The 24374-nt window shown below is 34.3% G+C and overlaps 1 protein-coding gene across 1 annotated transcript in view; it reads right to left on the minus strand.

The window, feature by feature from the left end:
• The window catches only part of LOC106458999 (nuclear receptor subfamily 1 group D member 2-like), a 52179-nt gene that overhangs the window by 18037 nt on the left and 9768 nt on the right, over window positions 1-24374 (minus strand). The window contains exon 2 of the mRNA XM_022385369.1: window positions 13961-14038. Coding sequence (XP_022241077.1) covers window positions 13961-14038 — 78 coding nt within the window. The remainder of the gene's footprint in view (window positions 1-13960; window positions 14039-24374) is intronic.

A 24374-nucleotide genomic window follows, 5' to 3' on the forward strand; every position in this document is an offset into this window, starting at 1 on the left:
ATCACTCTCAACACAAGAGTCTCCACACCTACGACGTAGTTACTACTTTCGTTCTATGAATGTCCATTCACAACAGATGGATCCTACACCAGTACCGAGTAATTTCATGTTTTTGCTTGTATGCCATTCACAACAGATGGATCTACACAGACCGAGTAATTTCATATTTTTGCTTGTATGCCATTCACAACAGATGGATCTACACATACCGAAGAATTTCATGTTTTTGCCTGTTGCAGCATTCACTGTAAACAAGTGTACCAAAAAGTAGGTACCATCACTAATTTTCTGTGTCAAATACACGGAGGATTCTAGGAGTAATTAGTGGGATTAATTCCAATAACGATGGTATTTATTGTTAACTTTTATGTACGAATACTTGACCCATAAGTCTGTCTTACTAATCTGAAAAGTCGCCCTCATGGTACTTGTAAGGCTGAGCTGTTTTTATTATGTAAAGGACACGAGGTTTTATTCCTCCCTTATGATTTTCAGAGAAACTATTATGAATCGCAGATGTTACTTGTCTTTCAAGCAGGCTATGCCATACTCGGTGCGTATAGTGAAAAAGAAATGTTAAGTTAAATTTGTTCTTTGTGAGACGTCACCTGTACTAAGAAAATATTAGCACCCAAAGATAACTTTGTACTCACGACTTCCCTAAAACTTGAGCATCAACTCCCCTTCGTGTTTGCATGAGGCACTACAGCGGTTCAAATCGGCCTAGAAATCCCCAACAAATAGAACAGTGATGTTGGGAGGATAGTATACAATGTAGGGCTCTTCGAGAGTGAACTGATTTCAAGACTAAGAATGTACACGAACCAAATTAGGTCAATGTTTCACAGAGCCCTGTATGGGATATAGGAAATCGAATTAGGTCAATGTTTCACAGAGTCCTGTATGGGATATAGGAAATCGAGGTTTGTCTGCAAATGAATTCCACGAGTATTAAATGGATATGTAGGTAAATGAGAAGACAATTTTTATAATTTTATTTTCGCTAACTGACAGAAACAAAGACTGGAGTAAGCCGACGAATGCATAGCCAAACAGAGATAAATAAATCAATACAAACAAGACAAAGGAAATGAATAAGTGAATGGATAAACAACTGATAAGAGAAATCGATACCCGGCGGGAATGAGATGGACAAATGGAATGTTAGGAAAGAGTGACTAGGTTAACAAATGAACGAATAGGTGAAAAGAAAGAGGAAGTAGCTGGATAAACGGAAGAGAAAGATGGATGGATAGATAGATAGAGGAAGAGGTGGGTGAATAAGTAGATACGTATAAATAAAGGATAGTTAGTTATATGCGTGGATAAACAGAGTGGTGATTATATGAACATACATTAACAGCTAGGCAGAGGATCAAATAAAGGAGTCAATTTAAAGAAAGATAAATAAATGGACCTCCATACCAATTTTGGTGAAGATCCATCCACACCCTGCGAAGTAGTTACATGAACAGTACTATTATATTTATACAGATTTCTTAATTTAGAGTCTCCGTTGATTAAAGCGATGTGTTTTTCATTAAAAACGTTGCTGATATAACAGAAAATAGTTTAATTCAGAAACGATTTAAGTTTAAAAATAAATCGATATTTTTGCTTTCATGATAAATTTGGTGCACTTGATTCTAGGTAACCCCACACTATGTCTTTACTTTAGGCTTATTATACTAACACTTATTACACTTATAAGATTTCACGGAACTCCTTTCCTCGCGGCCCTCTTCCACCCCGTCACTAAATTCGTAATGAGCAGACAGTAATCGAACTATTCTATCTGGATAAATACATTTTGGCTTTTATGACTCCTCCTACTTCAAGTGTTAAGAGAAACACACTGGCTTTTATACAGATTGGATACTATATTGTAACAATTAATTAAAAGTTAGTTCTCATTGTTGCGATTAATTGTGTTTACACTAGACTTTAACAAAAACTAAATACGAGCAAATAATGTATTGCTATTCTAATATTATCTTCTTAGGGATAAACAATTAAACAAAGATTCTTGTTTGTAGTTAAGCAAAAAGTTACACAAAGGAATATCTGTGCTCTGCCCACTACGGGTATCGAAACCCGATTTCTAGTGTTATAAGCCCACAGTCTTGTTTAGAAACATGCATCCTGCACCTTAAAATAATGGTTAGTGCGTTTAAATGCTCAAAGTAAGTTTACGACATAATTAAATAAATATGAATCTTTTTCTTTTTTGATAGCCCACCTTGCACTGTGTACAAACAAATGTTTTCAACTAATCTGACTAGTAGGGTTCTTAGTCTTAAATAGTGGTTTAAAATAATTATGATGTTCCTTTACTTGCCAAAGGTGATAGTTGAACAGAAGATGTAACCAGCAGGGTGATTACACCTTCAGAAGGATAAGAATTAGAATTATCTGATGTGGAACTGATGCTGATCGAGAAAAAACTTCAAGAAACAATAATTTAGCTTGTTTTTTATTTTAACGATGAATAACCCACGCCCTCTGATAACCATGGCATCACGCTTGCGTGTTTTAACCTTCGCGGCGCGTGCAAGAAAGTAGGGCAAGATGATGACGCAGGCGTGTTGTGCACTATGGATAAGAAATGAGTGCAAGCTGTTGTGAGCTAGAGTATGTGACCCTTAAAGTAACCCTCGCCTTCCCAACATGTTTGAGTATGGAAAATCAGCGTTTGCTTCTTGTCCTAACCTCCTTCCCCCGCCCCTTTAGCCACCCTGTAGGGCAAGGACGTTCAGATCTAGCTCCAAGTAATGCTACACACTTCACCAACCCGATGCATACTGTATACTCAGCAAGTCCTTGTGATAGGTTAAGCTTCCTGTTGGGTAGTTAAGAAATATATAAGACATTACCAGTAACTATGACTCAAAATATGTCACAAATGTAAACCTTATATTTCTTTCTACTATTTGCCCTCAACACACTTAGCCATGGTTCTCATCTGCCTGTAAGTAACACAGAACTGTCACAAAAAACATTTTCTGTTATGTTTACTAAATATAAGCAGACGAAAGAGGATAGAATATGTTTAGTCTTGATATTTAACTTTTGACATTATTTATTTTCTATTGAAACCATACATCACACATATGTCATATTCTTTGTGTTTTCCACAGTTTGACGATGTTTCGGACATCTTGAAATGAAAACGAAGTTAAAAAGAAAGATAGCCGAAAAGAAGTACAACTACATATACCTATGATAGATGTACCAACCTTCAAAGTATCTCCAGTGTTTATTTGTTTGTTTAAGCGCAGACCTGCAATTATAGGCTATCTGCGCTATGCCCACGGCAGGAATCGAACCCCGAATTTTATCGTTGTGATAATTCAGTTTTAGCACTGAGCTACCAGAAGCTAAGCAAATGTGATATTTAGATTTAAGAAGGAAGGAAGTGAATTTGTAGAACGTTAAATAGAAATTGTAACTGAAGGAGGAGAAAAGAAAAATAATGAAGTGTAGTGTACATGTTACTTCTGTACAAAATAACAAGAAGTGGCCCTTGTTTAAACATTGGTAGCAGAAAATTTATATAAAATTATCTAACTTTGGTTTCACCCACCTTCGAATTTTATTTGAAACTGAAATAACTTGAATGAAACACACAATAACCGCAAAGTTCAAACCGTATTATCCTATATTCTAAATTTGAATCTATATTCTACGTTGGTAAGAGATATAATCGAATTTTTTGAATATATTTTGTGAAGCTCTAAACTTCTGCTTTTAGTTTTCTATACATAATGTAAATTTTTTAGCATAATATCAGTACCCACTGCAAAAACTAAAGATGGGTATTCCGAACGTCCTGTACTGCGCAAGGTACTAAACCATCGGAATGTTCTATAATAAAGCAATAGAACCAGAAATAGAAGTAAAATAAACAAACAAAAAAATATTCTGCTTTATGAAATATTTTGATCTTCTAGGAAAGGAAAATTGAGATCATTATAAAGGTGAGTAAACAACTGTATGTAAATAGTGCACAGAAAATGAATTCACTTTTTGAAGAAAGAATAAGTGAAAAACAAAATCTACATGTTGATATCTTTTTTTTGCACAGAATTGTAGTCATGTAAATAATTGAAGCTTTGAGCTAAAACAACCGAAAACTAAAAGTGAGAATAAATTTAAGTTAATCTGTTGATGTTGGTGTAATATATATTTATTTCATGTGATTATTGTTACTTTTGTAATTATTTTGCTGTAATCTTGTTGTTCTTTGATAGACTGTCTATTCCAGTTTACTTATCGATATTGTTGTTATTGTAAACTCGATGATAAGTTGTTATCTTGAATAACGTGTCATCAAACTCTGTGTTAACAAGGATATGAAAGCAAATAAAAAATCACCTTTTGTTTGTTTTGCTGTTAAGAATAGTCCAAGAGTTGGAAGTGGGTGCAGTTGACTGGATGCCTTCCCTCTAGTCCCTCATTTTAAAATTAGAACGGTTTGTTTGTTTTTAGTTAAGCACAAAGGTACGCAATTGGCTATCTGTGCTGTGCCCACCACAGGTATCGAAACCCGGTTTCTAGCGTTATACGCCTTGAGACTTACCGCTGAGCCACTGGGGGGCATAAACAGATGCAAATGATTATATATATTACCTATCTACCTTTCCACACATATGAGTAGCCTCGTAATACGTCTTACTCTTTATCACTAATTGTATGCTATATCTTTGTTGTTCAGCGGTAAGGTTAGGGTCTTATAATGCTAAAATGTGAGTTCGATCCCTGTGGGCACATCACACACACAAGCTTTTTTGTGGCTTTGTGCTACAAATAGACAAACCAACGTTGAATATTTCAAAGTAAAAATTATACAACAAAACAATGATTTTTTTTAAAGAAAGTCGTTGTATTATTTTTACTTTTACGCACCGCCTATCTGGTTGTGCGCTTCGAGGTCACAATTTCAGCCAGTATTCACTAAAACAAAGTAATAAAACCAATGTTCGCATCACGTCCCTCTGAGCTACTACTATATAATGTACAACTCGTTTAACCCACTTCCAAAAAGGAACAGCGCCAGAACACGTGCGCGCGTGCTTCTCTCTGCACCTCTAAATCTGCGACATTCTAAAACCTGCAGGGCTTTAAGGTCATCCCAGATGGCGCTCAATGTCGCGAGAAGAACGTGATGAGCTTGCCAAGGTACTTCAGGAACAATATGGCGATGCAGGAGAGCTGACCCTGGAGCAAAGCTGAAATTCCAAGAGTCCTGGTGCGTTCAGAGAGAGACTGGATCTCTGTGGGGGTCAGCTTCAACCTAGCTGGTGTCTAGACCAGACAGAAAAGATGGTACCTAGCAGAAGAGAAACTGTCTAAGCCAAACGAGACATATAAATCAGCTACAGTTTTCAATATCTCACCATCTTGGGTTGTCGCTTCAGTAACCAATCGCTCTTCTTATTCGTTACCATAAGTAACCGTTAATCTTGGAATTACTTTAAGCACTTACGGTCAAAATATCAATCATTTAATGACAGAACGAATTCTATACGACAAACTAAATATACAAAGCGCAAATATCACAGTGTTGTTAACACGATCCAATTAGTTTTCACGTTGTGTCAATTAAGAATGTGGCGTGCCAAATAAAACTGAACTTTCGCATCACAGCCGACTTTTCATGCGTTAACTTCAAAGATATGAGGCACGTGACATAATTTTACCCTTTTAAACGGAACATTCGGTGAAGGAGATTCTTAAAAGTTGTGCAATATATGAGCGCAAAACAGTCTGGCCCTCTGCCATTCGTGCATAATGTAGTATAAACAGTTTAGTTTTGAGAATGTTTATTCAAGCTTTTTAGATTGGTTCTGAATCCAAAACAAGAAGATTTTGGTAGAAAACTGACTTGTCTAAAGTTAATAAAAATGATGACTGACAAATAACCTGAAGATTCTGTAATCACCCTCAGTATACTAAACTTTGCTTAGGAAAATAAAAAAATAAAAAAATTAAACACAAATCTTGTTCAATGTTTTCTTTTTAATTTGATCAAACGTGATTGATACAATTAAGGCTTTGTACATCGATCTTAATGTTTCTCACGAGGTAACACATAAGGGTTACATCTTTTCTCCATTAGGGTACGTTTGTCTGTAATGTTTCAAATCTTAGAACTTAAATGAAACTAAAACATTATCTTAGACCTCTTGTATTAAATGTTTGAACCGACACGTTTATTCCGTTTCTCTCCTGAAGAAGAATAGTTTACCTACCGAAACCGGTCGGGTAATCAATGTTCGTTAATCGGATTTATTTACTTTTTTGTGTCCTACATGAGTTTACGTACTCACAAACATTAGTATACAATTATCAACGCGGTGAGAGCGTAAAATATTATATTTTGGCAGTAAAATTTTGCGATAAGTGCAAATACAGAAACTGTAGACGAATAAAGTAATATGGGCAAACTGTTTTGTTAAGTGCAATCTAACAGAAGATTTGAAGAAACGAAGTAAAATCAAATTCCATATAGAAGAATCTGTATTAAAGAACATTTAAACAAGATCACACTGGCAAAAATGAATCCGATTGAGAGAAATAGCGAAATGATGGTTCTGAAAATATTCCAAAAATGTAGAAAATGTGTTTTGTCAGTTTATTAATTTCATATCCCATTAAATTGCAGTTTTGTAACAATTGCAAGTATTGGTAATACTGTTTATGTATATGTTTATACACATGTGTATTATTTACAGTTATTTAGACAACAAGACGAAAAACAAAAAGCACACGCATATAAAGATGGAGAATTAGAATAAGATAGCACCAACATTGTGAGGTAAGAAAGACATCTACAGAAATAGGACCCTCTGCATACTACTTGCAGAAGAACCATACAGCATGGATTCAAAGTATATGAGATATAACCTCTCTTTTATAAACCTCACAAGTATATGAGATATACCTCTCTTTTATAAACCTCACAAATGGAAGAGAGAAAAAAAACACATTATAGACATATATAAGCTTAACTCACAGCTAAAACTACCATTAACCATCCGTAATCACTTGTAGGCAAACCTTGTATCTACTCTTAATGGAGTTTTTTTTTCAGATGTAAATTTGCTTGCGAATACTGGTTAAATTCAATATATACAGCGGGTTCTATTTCTGTAGATGTTTGATATACAGACGGTCCTATTTCTGTAGATGTTTGATATACAGACGGTCCTATTTCTGTAGATGTTTGATATATACAGACGGTCCTATTTCTGTAGATGCTCGATATACAGCGGGTTCTATTTCTGTAGATGTTTGATATACAGACGGTCCTATTTCTGTAGATGCTCGATATACAGCGGGTTCTATTTCTGTAGATGTTTGATATACAGACGGTCCTATTTCTGTAGATGTTTGATATACAGACGGTCCTATTTCTGTAGATGCTCAACGCATTCATTAAGCTACGTTTACCCTTCCCACAATGCAGTTTGTACCATAGTTTTATTTCTCTGTCTTTCGTGTGCAACGCTTTTCATTTTTTGATATTGTTGCCTGAATGGTTGTATTAAAATATCAACAAAGATAAGAAGATGCTGTTTTCATGTTCTTCTATGTTTATGGTATCAAAGTCAACATACCCGTTACGTACTTGTTGATAATATTGTTGTCTGAATGGTTGTATTAACAAAGATAAGAAGATGCTGTTTTCATGTTCTTCTATGTTTATGGTATCAAAGTCAACATACCCGTTACGTACTTGTTGATAATATTGTTGTCTGAATGGTTGTATTAACAAAGATAAGAAGATGCTGTTTTCATGTTCTTCTATGTTTATGGTATCAAAGTCAACATACCCGTTACGTACTTGTTGATAATATTGTTGTCTGAATGGTTGTATTAACAAAGATAAGAAGATGCTGTTTTCATATACTCCTAAGTTTAGGGTATCGAAATTAGCATATCGTTACGTATTTTTTTACAAATTTGAATCACTATCACTTTTAAACTTTAAATTCAGTATACATTTTATAGGTAACTATTAAAGATATCTCTGTTAGAAATAAAGAAATAAATTTGGAGATTAGTTTTACGACGTGAGTTCGTATTTGAATAAAGTTAAATTCCCAATATACAGTTCAACCCGGAACCCATAATTTTTTAAGTACAGTTGCAAATTTATGGGTTGTAACATACAGATCCATCTATATATAGATATACATACATACACACAGACGTATATATGTATATACATATAACAAACCAAAGAAAAATTAAATAACATTATTGAAAGCAATTAAACAATTTTTATCAAGAAATTTGATGTTTGAAGTTAAGCACACAGCTACACAATGGGCTACCTGTGTTCTGCCCACCACGGGTATCGAAACCCGGTTTCTAGCGTTAACAGTGTTATCAGTGTTACTACATAAAATATAATAAACATCAAACACTCGCCATGTGGCACAGCGGTATGTCTGCGGACTTACGTATACCCACCAGAAAAGTTCATATAGTCTATTTTTATTCCAAAATATGCCTATATTTCAAATGCCGTATTTAAAGCATAACTGCAACTGCTAAAATAAACTGAAAACATTACGTACGCATGTTTGTAGTTAGGTTTAAAGTAGTTGGTTTTGCTTCCCAGGTACCATTCATTTATTTCACCTAACTCAACACAAAATGCACCATAGTTACAAAAACATGCGTAAAAAATGGGGTTCAACAGCTACGCTGCGTGAGCAATTTAAGACATTCTGAAGAGTGTTGGTTGTCTGTGGACAGTGTTGTGTTACGTGGTCTAAAGTGGTGAAGGTGAACACCTGTTCGTGGGAGCCGTGCTTTCTTTCCCGGATGTTGTTAACAAAATATTTGTGATGCAGGTTTTCTCACTGATCTACATTACAACTTACATTTCTTGATGGTGATGTATAATTAAAAAACTAAGGAGCGCAGTAAACACAAATAACAACAGTTGTACCAACGCTACACCGTTATAACTTACATTTCATAGAGGTGATGTATAATTAAGAAAACAGTTGTACCAAGGTTACACCGTTATAACTTACATTTCTTGATGGTGATGTATAATTAAGAAAACAGCTGTACCAAGGTTACACCGTTATAACTTACATTTCATGAAGGTGATGTATAATTAAAAAACTAAGGAGCGCAGTAAACACAAATAACAACAGTTGTACCAAGGCTACACCGTTATAACTTACACTTTCATAGAGGTGATGTATAATTAAGAAAACAGTTGTACCAAGGTTACACCGTTATAACTTACATTTCATGAAGGTGATGTATAATTAAAAAAAAGAACAGTTGTACCAAGGCTACACCGTTATAACTTACATTTCCTGACAGTTCTAGCTATCTGTCGTATACTATGAAACACAAATAACAACAGTTGTACTAAGGCTACACCGTTACAACTTACACTGCTTGACAGTTCTAGCTATCTTTCGTATACTATGAAACACAAATAACAACAGTTGTACCAAGGCTGCACAGTTATAACTTACACTACTTGACAGTTCTAGCTGTCTGTCGTATACCATGAAACACAAATAACAGTTGTACCAAGGCTACACAGTTATAACTTACACTACTTGACAGTTCTAGCTGTCTCTCGTATACAATGAAACCCAAATAATAACAGTTGTACCAAGGTTACACAGTTATAACTTACACTGCTTGACAGTTCTAGCTATCTGTCATATACTATGAAACACAAATAATAACAGTTGTACCAAGGCTACACAGTTATAACTTACACTGCTTGACAGTTCTAGCTATCTGTCATATACTATGAAACACAAATAATAACAGTTGTACCAAGGCTACACAGTTATAACTTACACTGCTTGACAGTTCTAGCTATCTGTCGTATACTATGAAACACAAATAACAAAAATGCAATACTCAAACCATGAAACTGTTGAACCATCTTCGAAGAATATAGGCCAAGGTAATGTTAGATACGCTTAACGCTAACTACATGTGACACTAGAATCACATGTTGAATATATAAATTTGCACTAGACAGTTAAAGAGAGAAACATTATATAAGGAGCGTTCAATTATGCTGGCTTACTTTGAGCATTATAATTAAATAACGTTTTGCTGGCGATTTACCGCTGACCCACCGGGAGACCAGTGATAAGTAACCTTGTACAGCGTATTGTGAGTCTTTTATATTGATTTAATCTTTAGGCTATAGGTTCACTTTAACAACAGAGCGGAAAGACCTGGGTCCATTACAGCAAATCTACAGCACAACAGCCCCATCTAGTGGTCTGATTATATTATACATTATCATGATGTGATGGGCTTATTTAAATATTTTCCTTTTGTCACGACCAAAACTACTGCTTATTAAACATACCTTAAGTTTCATTTCTGCCGTAATGTAAATATAATAACTATACTGAAACATGCTAGAAGATGGCGCTCAGTGAATAGCTTGAATATGGTTGAATATACTGTCTTTTGAAGTACTGACGTGTTTGTACAGTTTTCATTTAAACTTTATATTAAAATTAGAATTGTAGTTAATTTAATATCACATTTTTCTACAATCAGGACTGAGGGAAGTGGATTCACCATATAGGAATATGAGATGAATATGATTGGAAAGCAGTGGACATAAATGAACAAGCAGCTAGCCGACGATGCAAGACGAAGAGTTGTTGTTGGAAAACATTACATACCTTTCAACCGTAATAACAACAAACTAGGCTAGTATCTTTTTACAATGGAAATTAATCAGAATTAATATCCAACGTATGTCTTGGTTTTCGAAGATATAAAGACAGTTTGAATATCTTTCTGATTCACATGATTTTGTTGTTCTAGTGAAAGGTTGTCGACCACAGCTATACAGATATTTTACGAGCTATTCTGCCTAATAGAATATTCTGTGTTCTAAAGTAAAAATACTTATCAAAATTTGGTAAAACGATTTGCTCCTCCATCCCTCATTCCTATACCCATGAGTTTGTAACGTCGTTTTATAACTACAGTTATTTCCAATCTGTGGATAAGTGATTTGAATAAGCAGTTTTACTGGATAACGTTTGAAAGTTTGATTGTCTTCTCCACGTGAAGTATATTTATAATGATTCTGCAGCACATAAAACCACTACAAAGGATTATTCTGCCAGTTTTAAATTTTAATTCGCTTTCTTAACAACTAGAAGTTCTCGCCTCTTCACTTACTTTTCAAATTGAAAACATACCGTTTATCAGTTGTTCTAATTTTAATATTGATAAAAGCATAGAACGGAAGTTTTGCACAATACGATTGTGAATTTTTCTTCAAAGAATCTTATTATTTACTCCCACAAATATTGACCATTAGGCGTGTAGTGAAAACGAGAGTGGTAAAGGGCTGAAAACAAGAAATCTACGTGCACGATAATCATTTAACAAAGAAAATCGATAATAATAAACTTCAACTTAACCTAACTTGTTGCGAATACGAAACAAGTGGTAGAAGAAAGTACACAATCGATGAAACTAAATAGGTTTTCTACACTACTATTAGCAAAGCCCAACTTCAAATACCGTTGAAGTGTAAATATTTTAAAACCTAATAACTTGTGATAAACCAATGTCTGTGGATCCGTGACGTCAAGATTTTAAAATCGGCTGTAATGAACGATTGCCTTAGTTGTCAGTTTGTTTTAGAAGTTTCGCGTAAAGCTAAACGAGGGCTATCTGCCAATAATTCTGAACTCGTAGGCAAGAGGAAAATCAACTACTGAACATCAACCACCAATAACTCTTGGGCTATTCTTATCTGAAGGAACAGTAGGATTTAACTATCGCCCCTATAGCGCATCCAAAGCCCCAAAGTACGGAGTGCGTTTTAGAGGCAAGGGGATGCGAACCCCGAGTCCTCGAATTCGCAGTCCGGGCATGCTAACACACGTTTAAGCACCATTTTTGTTTATGTAACTTCACATATATATCTTACAATACCATTTTTTCTAAAAAAAAGTAAATTTTATAAAATCAGTGCCCAAGTAGTTGACTGCAGATTTTTGAAAGAAATGTATTTAAACTTGAAATGATTTATCTACTTCTGCTGGAATGTTGTTTATAGAATATGTCTGCCAAGCAAAATATCTTTCTAAACTTTGAGTTTGCAACTGTCTCAGTGTGTGTGTGTAGGTTATGTCAAAGCTGGCGAGCAGCTAGACACAGATTAATGAAAAGTAATAAACGTAATCACAGTTTCATCAGTAAAATGCTGGAAGAATCAAGAAAAATTTAAAGAACAGCACCATCTACAGTTTAATAATTCGATATATATATACAAACACACACGTATAATTTTCTTTATTTCTGTAGGTAATGGAAATCAGAAGTAACGGAGGGATTACACGAAAAGAACACATTTCAAAATTATCTAACAGAATACTTTAACAAATAAACGTATATTAACGGCACCAGGTTTTCATGAGTCAACTGGAAAAAGTAAAGAAGAAATATGGGAATTCCACTAGGATTTACTCAGTTGCAGTTAGAACTAAACAATTCCCTCCTTGAAATCCCGCACAACCAACAATCTGGTCGGTTTTAGGCTAAATACTATACGTGTAAAAAATTAAATTTTTTTTAACTCTCAATGTTTCTATACCATTCTACCAGTGAGGTCTATATATGTATTGTATGATAATTGTTAGTTACAACATTCAATGTAAAGAACTGACTGTTGGGTTGGTGAAATCACTAATTTCCTATGTAAAACACACAGGAAAGCCCAACAGCAAAGAGGGAAATTAACTGCAATTATATTTGCATTTAAAAACCCCGTCGATAATTCTAGGATTAATATGAATTCAGACAAAAGAAACCTTCAAAATAACCTTATGTACGTTAAAGCTTAATTCAGCTTTATCTAAACTAATCTATAGTTATTGTGTGTGTGTGTGTGAAGAGTTTCAACATCAACTGAAGCAGCTTATTATGGTAAGAATACACGTGTTTAATGAAAGGTGTTATTTGGGTCATCTCATTCTGTTATTATTATTTCTGTGTGAAGCAATTTTGTCTTTAATGTCTTATTACATCTGTTTATTGTGTAAAACTGTCACTTGTGCCTTTTCACTCCCTTATTATGATTTGTGTTTGTGTTTAAAATTGTCACCTGCGCCTTTTCACTCACTTATTATTTCTATGTTAGGTTTCACCCTGTTAATCCTATCTTGCCCTATGTAGGTGTAACCCTGTTAACCTGTCTTCTCATTCCTTTATTAAGTTTATTTTAGTGTGAAAAGTTTACACTAGTGTACTTTAACCTTCTTATTGCATCTGTATTAGGTCTAACTTCACATGTCAGCCGTGTCTTCTCTCTCTCTCTCTTACGTCCTTGTTAGTATGTAACTTATATCATGGCTGTTTTTGGTGTGTGCAAATTATGCACCAAACAATAAGATGTGGCAGAAACTGATATCCAAACAGCAACTCACAAGAATGGAAGAAGGAGCTAAATATTCCATTACCTTGTAAAATTTGATGTAGTTAAAACATTTCTTGGGGATTCTGGGTATTATTAAGATACACTTTGCAAGATCTTGATTCGAGATTCTATTACTAAACTCTACATAATAAACATTTAAGGAACTTAGTAAGTCTCAATCGTTGCACATATAATTTGAAACTTGAATGCTGGACACATTCTGGTGGCTTTCCAAACGATTATATATGTACAGCCACATACAAATAAAACACAACATAACCCACAGATACAACGATATTGTATATGGGTATTTATGATGTTAAATGTATTGTCTAACATATTTGTTGAAGATCTTGTGCCTTGTGCATGACATTTATGTTTGTAGGCAATCTACAGTTAAACATGAAAAAACGTATTATATGTTAACGTCAGTATGAGGAAATATTAAAAAAGAAGGTTGCACATTTATTTATATTTATAATAAAACAATGAAACTGGTATGCTTACCTTGCAACCTTCGCAGGTAAAAGCACCAAAGTGGTAACCTGCAGCTGGCTCATTACATACTTTACACAACTGATTCATCTGTTAAAAAAAGAAAAGAGAAATTGATTAATATAGTTACAGAACATGCATAAGTACGTTAACAAATAGAAGGATAAACACATGCATTTCACCTTGAGAACTTCAGTCAATGCAGAACTGGAAATATCACTCGTTCTCTGCATACTAAATAAAACAAACATTTAAAGTCAAAGAGATGAGCTTTGTGATTTTATTCAACTACTCACGTATAAATTTGAATATTATTCCTTATATTATTTAGAGATCCCGGGACATATTTGAAAATAGAGGCCAGTGCAGACATAGTCATTATTGCACTTGGAATTCGTATAAACGTGTTTGAAAGATACAAGTAAAATTAATGACAAAATTTAATTTCAGCAACCACTTTGCTTTAATAGTCCTTTTTTTCAGTTGATACCTAGTCAATAAATATCTGCTGTTCGTCATTTTTAGATATTCTTTTGTAAATATAGTTAGATCAGGAAGACACAAGTAGGATCGCCAGAGATTCGTCCTTAGTCTTATAGATTTGGGAGAATATAATATAAGTTAGCATTTATAAAACTGTACATCATCCATTAATTCTATTGATTCTGACTAAACAAAAACAATTCACGTAAATAAGGAGATATTTACTAAACAATGAATAGCTGTTCAACTTAAAAGTTAGATAAAATTATCTCATAATCTCAGTATAAAGACTAATTTTGAGTTTCGCAGTACCATTTCAATTTTTTTTCTTAAAAATCAAATTAAAACTTAAACGTTTCTTATGATTTACTAGAAGCATGAAATTCAGAACTCTTTTGATAACCCTTAACTACATAGTCATCGTGTCGTACAAACAATGACATTTCTTGACAAAACAAAAGGGAGGGAAAGAAAACTTGGAAGATTTTTGTAAGTTTATGTGATAAACGAATGAAAATAACTCCTTCGTGTAAACAATTCATATCAACTGTCAGTGAGACTATTACTAATTTCAATAAAGTTGATTTACACCTGAAAATACAACCACTTTCAAAACCTAAGCTATAATTCTATATGCAAGTTAGTACCATTGTAGACCACTGGATTCGCGCTCGTATCAGTTCAGCTCGATCCTATCTTTATAGACGGCTACTGTTAGCGTGGGTCCCAGGTTAGAACCTTCAAACGTATGTATAAATACGTATAGTTCAGAGAAATGAACAAATCGATATCGCCAAGTCGTATGTCATGTCTACCAACAGAATTCGCACTGTTTATCTCCAAGTATGGCTGAAATCTTCAAAGAAACTTACTACTTAGTGAAACATAAGCTATTACTTCAACAAGTGAACAGGAGACAGTTAGACGTTGACTCTAACAGGTACATTAGGTTATTTAGTTCTGGATCGATGGCGCAAGTGATTTTCTCCGTTCCACCGGAAGTGGACCAAACGGAAAGCACGACTTTTTCCAACAGCCCGCGCCCCGTGGTGGCAAAAAGTAGACAACAATACAGTCGTCAGGTATGAGACGCGTGGAGGCGTCCGCAACGGTAAAAAGCTAGGGATCTCAAGGTCTAGTGACGCAAAACTGTACTTGCCCACAGACGAACAGACACTCTGATCACTTTCGCCGCTGATCTTGCAAGGTCTAGTTCCAAGACGGGCGAAATGTGCCGTCCTTCAGCCTCGCGCTGCCAGACAGACACCAACTGTGACGTTCGCCACTGAAACCTCAAATAAGAAAACTACAAGAATGAATGAAACTGAAGCGAAGGGCGTTTCCCAGTGAGACAGAGCGAACTTCTGAATGGCCCATGGTACTGCTGTATGTAGCCAGAACGTGGCTGCTGTTCTAGATTTGGTTGTTTTAGTTCGAGACGGTCTCAAAAACATTACCACTATGAAGAAAAGGATAAAAAAGAACTTGGTATAGCTTGAGTACAGGGTGTTACCTAGACTAGTTAACACAGAATTGTTAATTACCTTGTAATCTTGTCAACAGAAAGTTAGAAAACTATTAACTAGCGTAACCACCTGCTCTTACTACAGTGCGTTTGGATCACGTGTTCCAAAATGTTTCGTACTCGGTAATCTGTATCAAAGAATTTACCGTTGACCTAGGTGTTATTGTTATTCCAATACCCAACAAAATTAACCTAATTTTCGACAGTGAGTAATATTACGTTCTAAACGTATAGTGTTTCACAAGTTGTCGGCCTGAATGTGTCTTACTGGTTAGCCCATCGAACTTGGAATTTGAGGGTCTCTCGTTCGAGACGTGGTGCACTTTCACACTGGTCCGTTTAAACGGCTACACTTGAACGATAGGAGTTTCTGACTTGACCGTTTAGTCTATTATAGATCTAAGGTATCGTTTAGGTTAACAAACAGACACACGTTCTCACAAAGATGAATATATACTTTGTTATTCACGAGCTTACCTACAAGGAAATAAGGCAATAGGCATAAAAATAACTCGTTTTATTATCATGGAAGTCTTCTGTTAGAGTGTTTTCTCAGAAAAGATTGTTGTTGTTTTTTAGATTTGCTATTATGCTTCTTTGTTTATCTGTAAAATACACTCGGAGTAATAATCCAGACATTATTTTCACGCCAGCAAAGAAACATGAGTGTTGTGAATGCTGCATGGCTAATGTTCCAAACTTATCACTCAATAACGTAGGTTAGTTTTTCTTCACAATGTTACATGTCGTGACACTTTAGTTAGCCCATTTTAAAACAAAAACAACAGCTTTTTTTGAGGGGTATAAAATGTTTAGTATTGAAAAATATTGTGATATAATAAAAAAATCTAGTGAAGTATTTTTTTAGTCAACAATTAATTTGCATCCCGAGTTTCTGGTATGCTGACACAAAGACGTATACTAGCAACTCTTTTGTCAATAGGAGATAAAATAAAGTGAGAGATTAACCTAGTGGATTGACAACTATTAACTAAACGGTTACACCCAACTGGTACAACGCCTACAAGTATATCAGAGGTGGAGGAAGCAATTTTGAATTGGTCAAGCAACTAAGAATAGGGTACAAGGCAAGCTAGGGGGAGGGGGTCTGAGTTTTAAAAATAGGTGCTCTGAGATTGAATTTTATGCTAATTTTACTATAATTTATTGAAAGTATTAATAATTTATAAACACTTCTTTATGATTCACAAAAATAGGTGCTCACTGGCACTTATACCCACCATATTTATAAGCAAGCACAAGCATGTACTCTTACAGATTACACATGCAATGTGTTATGCATTGTTATGCTGATTCATACATGCTGCTATATTCCTGTCAGTCTGTCTATTTACCTAGAAACAATTTTGAAATATAAGCTAAAGTTTAAAAGGCCCTACAATTACTGTGACAAAATGTTGGTCCGGCTGCTGGACCTACTCCGGCGCACATTTAGATACTTTAAAAATGTGTAGACAACAATCAATAAATCACATAAAAACTTTCACTAATCTATGTTATCTTTATTTAGTGTTTTTTGTCACTTCAATTAATTTTTTTACCTAGAACGTGAAATGCTGGGCGTGCAAGACGCAGAAAGAGAAAAATACAATACCTACTAGCCAAGAATGTATTAGAACGGCAGCGTGATAAGCAGAAACTAAAAAAAACAAGTTTCAAGAGTACTAAGAATGAGTAACAGAAAAAAATTGATTAAAGAAAACAAATATGGAAATAGGAGCTATAAGATAATTTTGGGAAGGAAGAGAATTGAAGAAAGTGTTTTTTTTTTTCTGTTAAGTATAACTATGACAAAAATGTCTGTTAACGAAGATAAATCATATCAGTTGATAATAAGTATAACTATAATTAATAAACGTGTAAAACGATACGGTAATAATAACGAAAATTACATCCACGTGCGTTGGGGACAAGCAGTCTAACTGATATCCCTGTGTATGTGACTAAACATTTGTGGAAAGTTAACAAAAGGAAAACGCAACAGAACCAGTGTCACACTGGATAGTTAGGTTTTTCCAAGAATAAACTAAACACAGTGGGTAGTTAAGTTTTTCTAAGGATAAACTAAACACAGGACCAGTGTCACACTGGATAGTTAGGTTTTTCTAAAAATAAACTAAACACAGGACCAGTGTCACAGTTGGTAGTTAGGTTTTTCTAAGAATAAACTAAACACAGGACCAGTGTCACAGTTGGTAGTAGGTTTTTCTAAGAATAAACTAAACACAGGACCAGTGTCACAGTTGGTAGTTAAGTTTTTCTAAGAATAAACTAAACACAGGACCAGTGTCACAGTTGGTAGTTAAGTTTTTCTAAGAATAAACTAAACATAGGACCAGTGTCACAGTTGGTAGTTAGGTTTTTCTAAGAATAAACTAAACACAGGACCAGTGTCACAGTTGGTAGTTAGGTTTTTCTAAGAATAAACTAAACTAGTACTGAAGTTCATATATTGAATTAAAATGTGTTTTGCGTTTACAATTGAAATAGTTAAACAAATTTCATTAACATAAGAGAAGTTGAACTTAACCAGCTTGTTAAAACTTGTATCCAGCGTATTGAATCTATTTGTCTATTATGCACGTGTGTGAAAGGATCAATAGACATATTACATAGTAAATGACAATTTCTGATCATTCAATTTTGGTGGCTGGCTAGCCTAAAGAGTGTGTGTGTGTGTATTTTGTTACAGCAAAGCCATATCGGGCTATTTGCTAACTATAACTATAACTAAAGTTTGAATAATAACTATAACTAACTAAAACTAAAGGTACAAATCCTTAACTATAAACATAAATATAACTAACATTTAACTAATAACTATAAGTACTAAACTAAACTTACAAATACTTAACTATACATATAAATATAACTAAAATTTAACTAATAACTATAAGTAACTAAAACTAAACGTACAAATCCTTAACTATAAGTATAACTATAACTAAAAAACGGGAAGAACAGTTGTAACGAAATTGATGAAATCGTCATAAATAAATGGCAAGAACTGTAAAAGAGAAGAAAGAAAATAGAAAAAGGAAGTAATATGGGAAATGTAAGAAAATGAAAGATAATTAAAGATGAGCGAAGGAATATAGGTATATTTCGGATATTCACACAGAGCTACCCAAGGACTATCGCGCTACTCGTCCCTAGCTTTGAACTAATAATCTAAAGGGAAGGCATCTATCTAGTCGATAGCACCCATTGCTAAGTTTTGGTCTTCTCTTGTTTATTTTCATATATAATTAAGCACAAAGCTACACAATGGGCTATCTATGCTCTGCCCATCACAGTATCAAAACTCGGTTTCTAGCGTTCTAAGTACAGAGATATACCGCTGTGCCACTGAGGGGCTCTTCTCTTGTCTGATGGAATAGTGGGATTTGACCATCACTCAGTATAATGTACTCACGATCCTACAAAGTGCGGAACGCTATTTTGCAGGAAGCGAATCATGAAGACTTATATCCTTAATCCGGCACGTTAATCACTTGGCCACGCCTGGGCTGAAATAAAGGGAGAAGAAAAATGAGAAAAGGGCAAAAATTATTATTATATTAAATAAAGAACAGAAATAAATATGTAGAATTAGGTAAAGAAGAGAAAATTTAAATGCGTCAGAGAAAAGAAGATTAAAATAAAACGAAGGTGATAAAAGAAAGCTAAAAGACAAGAGAGAAGAAATAAAAAAATAAACATTATAGATATGAGAGAAGTGAAAGGATGATGTTAAATCTAAGAGAGAAAAGAAAACAACACAGAAAAATCACGGTAGATTAAGAATTATTGTGAGAGATAACTAGAAAACCAAAACAGAAGAACAGTTAGAGAAACGCCAATTTTAGTTGAGAAGGGAAGAATAAGAATGAAAAATGAAAGATTACAGAACTATTAAAGACAAAGATAAAGAGGATATGAAAAGCATGAGGGGTTGAGTTCCTTGGAAATGAAAAATGAAAGATTACAGAACTATTAAAGACAAAGATAAAGAGGATATGAAAAACATGAAGGGTTGAGTTCCTTGGAAATGAAAAATGAACAAAGAAAAGTAAGAGCTATGAAAGCTAAAAAATGGAGGTGAAAACAAGAAGAATATATTGAGGTTACAATATGACATATCCAAGAGTAAAAAAAAACACAAACTAGTGAGATATGAAGTTAATTACCTTGAAACAAGATGAACCGGAAAGGAAAAATAACCAATGAATCACAAGAAAGAAAGATGACGTAAGTTGCTTATTAGCGTTTCTACTTCTTTTTCGAACGTCTGGAAGTATTCCACAACACTTCATATATATATTTTTTTTCTTTACAAAAGCTTATATAATCCCATTATTTACGTGTGTCACGATTCGACATAAGTAAAGATTACAGTCAACTCTGTGCAAGGTACGCTCGTTTCTGTGACGCTGATTTTGCTCAAAACATTAGTGAACTTTTTTCTTCTTGTTTCTCCTATTTATTGTCCTCAATCTAATGGCTACGAAGAAAACCACAGGTTTTATTCATCTTGAGCTTTTGCAGTCACTACAATGATGGTCGTTTTTATTTTATTTTAGTTTATTTGTTTGTTTCGAAATTTCTCGCAAAGCTACGCAAGTGGCGACTGTCTTTAAATAGTTATCCCTTAGTTTAAACGGAAGGCTTGAGAGCAGGTAGTTAACCAATGCGCCCTCTATCAAATCTTGGGTTTCTCTTGTCTGATCGAACAATGAGATTTTTTCGTCACTATTATAGCGCACCCATGGCCCCAGATTGTGGAACGCGTTTTTGCGGCAACGAGTCGCAAACCAAGAATCATTGAATTCTAAGTCTTGGCATACTAATCATTATGCGAAAACCAACAATGCTAAAAGAAGCAACCATAAGCCTAGAATGTAAAAATCTCTAATTGAGTTGATTTTATAAACACACTGAACTAGCTAGATAGACAAGAATGTCCTCTTGACTCTAATCCTTACAATTCAAGCGTTTAAAACAAAATATACCTCTGATATTTTCTTCTTACTGAAAAAAGTATTTTGTTTATATCTTAAAAAATATATATATATATATATATACTAACACTTAATCTTCAAATTATCGTTCAGTACCGGTGAGGTCCACAATTGAATTAAATTTTAACAGTGTTATGTTTTGCCCATTATAAAGAACTGCTCAAAAGAACATAGGAGACCACAGCTAATGAGTACCAGCTGAATATGCTCAACAGAACCTCAGTAAAGGACTAGTAATACAATTCAGTTGCAAAAATATTATGAATATATGTTTGTTTGAAATTAAGCACTAAGCTACACAGTGGGCTATCTGTGCTCTGCTCATCACGGGTATCGAAATCCGGTTTCTAGCGTTGTAAGTCCGCAGACATACCGCTGTGTCACTGGGGGGCATGAACATATGGTTTCGAAAAATTATGTGATTACGACGAACTTATTCAGTGAAGAGTTTACTATTAATTTTACAAAATGAATTTACACCATCATCTTCCACCTTTAAATAACAGTGTCAATGAAATCTGTGACAGAGATTCTAAACTAATAAAAGACCATAATCTAACTTACGAAAAAATATTCCTAATGTTTTTTTGTGTGTTTTACGAGAATATTTATTAGTCTGAAGTATAAATTGTTGTGGAAATATATTATAATTATCCGTCGTTTATCAGAAGATTTCAACCATGTGAATAAACTGAGTGTCAAGCCAAAATGTTAAAATAAAAATATACGAGCATTTACAATCACTGAAGCGTTCAATCGTCTCCCCTTTTTTTCCGTTTAAAGCTGTTTGAAAGATCTATCCCGATAGTAGCATTCAGTTTTTTTTGCTAATAATTAACGTGAATCGTGAACAAACTCCCTCTCAGTATATTCAAGACATAACGTTATTTTTAAATAAATCTTCCGACAGAAAAAAGTAGAGACGTTTGAGACAGTCAAATAAGAATCGTAACTGCTGGTTAGGAGAGAAATGTAGTCTTTCAACAGAGGAACACAAAAACTGAGGACTTGCGATATATTAATAGCAAATATGCACTTGTAATAGAAGCCTGTTTAAAAATAAAGAGCTGGTAAGGTATGTTTCGCTGAAAGGTGCAGTAGTATACTTTGGTTCACATAGTTCAGCCAAGCAGTACAAATAACAAGGATTCGTAAACAAAGCGTTTTGGCTGTACAAAAATATTCCACTTAATGTTATTTAATGTATTTTCTCAATATATTTTCAGTATATCTTACTGATATGAGTAACTTTGTTGAAATATATGAAACATACATTCTTATATTGTGTAACAAATCCCGTACACTGATCAGCTGAGTATAACAATTTCCAACTATAACAGTTCTCATCAGTCTAATTAAATAAATAACATTCACTTATGTAGCCTGAAGCTGCAAGACCATCTGACCATTATATGGGATTTCTTATTCAATATAAGCAAATATGCTTTACATCTTATATATATTGCGAAGCGTGGTGTCTGTCCGAGCGCTGTGTTTGAAATGCTGCGCACGCAGGCAAAGCCCAACATTCAATTTTGAAATGACGGACGAACAAGCATGAATAATGTTGATGTCAAATTTCATTTCGCAAGTAGGATATTCTAGACTAAAATGTTAGGAATTAATCACAGTATCATTAACATTTCAAAATGTGACGTAACTTAGAGAATAAGAATGTAGGTTTACCGTATGTTATTGTTGAGCGGCTCTTAGTATGACTGAAATGCTCAACAATTACTTTTATGTGGTGGGCGGTATAAGTAGCTCAGAGCTTTGGCTCTGAGTGAAACCAAAATTGCAACACAATTAACCTTTTTAAAGTCCATGAAATAATTTAAGTTTGTAGATTCACTTAAACTTTTCCCGTCACTTTTGCTAGATTAACTGAAACTTTTCCTGTCATTGGGGACGGGTACTTTTGCTAGATTAATTTAAACTTTTCCTGTCACTGGTGACCGGTACTTTTGCTTGTTCCAAAATATGTTAGCGCAAGAGAACAAAACAGGTTTGCTATATCTGGCTACAAAAGTAAATATGTTCAAAACTCAATGCTATACAAGAGTTAAAAGGCGGTTGTGTAAAATAAAGTCTACACAAGACTAACTAAAGTATTTTCTCAGTACGTAGCCAGTGTTCGTAACCTACAAAAGACCTTTGCTGAAATACTCAGTATTAATGTAGTGTTTTTTATAATCGAGTACACAAAGAATTTTATCGCCTTTTTAATGCGATTTACTAAAGTTTCCTACCCTATGCGTCTTTTACTGTCATGAACGTAACAGTGACTTTGCGAATAAAGAACACATTAGGGAGGGATATATTTTATTTAATAGAGAACAAGCTGCTATAGCATATTTACAATAAAACTACAAGGTCTAATTTAATGGGCCGGGTATGGCTGGTGGATGATATGCCTCGACCATGAATCCAAGAATTTATGGTACACGTCTAGTTGCCACAAAAATCCCAAGACTCGCAATTTTGAGCCGTGGGGGTGTTTTAAGATAGATGGTAAAATCCCACTGTTCAAAAGTAGCCCAATAACTTGGCAGTAGGTGCTTTTGATTGGCTACCTTCCTCCTGGACTGTAAGTTCAAAAGTATGGAAGGCTATGCGCAGATAACCCTTTATGTAACTTTGCGCAAAATTCCACAACAAATAACAAACATACAAGCTTGCCTTCTTTTGCGATTTTTCCAAAAAATGAGGCTCCCCCCAGTGGCACAGCGGTATGTCTGCGGACTTACAACGCTAGAAACCGGATTTCGATACCCGTGGTGGGCAGAGCACAGATAGCCCATTGTGTAACTTTGTGCATAACTACACACAACAACAACATCAGAAAATGCGATAGTTTTATTTCGTTACGATTAATTTTAGTTTTCACCTATAGAGGTTTGTTTGATATCATGTGTTAAGTATATAAAAGAATGGAATCTTATAGTGAACGTATAGAACCTATAGAGGTTAGTTTGATATCATGTGTTAAGTATATAAAAGAATGGAATCTTATAGTGAACGTATCGCTTTTGTAAAACACATTTTCTGCTAGTTTTTCGTAATTATAGAAAGCAGTTGCAAGATATGCTTTATAAAGTATTACGCTCTTGTGTGTACACAATCAATTTAAAACTCTAAATGTGTGACTTTTATTTTAATTTTTTATATGTACTTTCATATGTGATATGTTTAGATCACATCATTTTTTACAGCATACATAATATTTAGTGTTGTTCAAAAGCGTATAACATAACAGTTAAACATTCGTTTTTAAACACTAACAGTTTGGCCTGCATGTTTAAGATTGTTTAGACAAGTTTGTAAGTTATGTCTTTAAGTGATAATTGTTGATTTTTTTTACTGTTCTGAGGAACGTCTGATAATATTGTTAACTGTA

Source organism: Limulus polyphemus, unplaced genomic scaffold (genome assembly GCF_000517525.1).
Source record: "Limulus polyphemus unplaced genomic scaffold, Limulus_polyphemus-2.1.2 Scaffold544, whole genome shotgun sequence".
NCBI classification, from domain to species: Eukaryota; Metazoa; Arthropoda; class Merostomata; order Xiphosura; family Limulidae; genus Limulus; species Limulus polyphemus.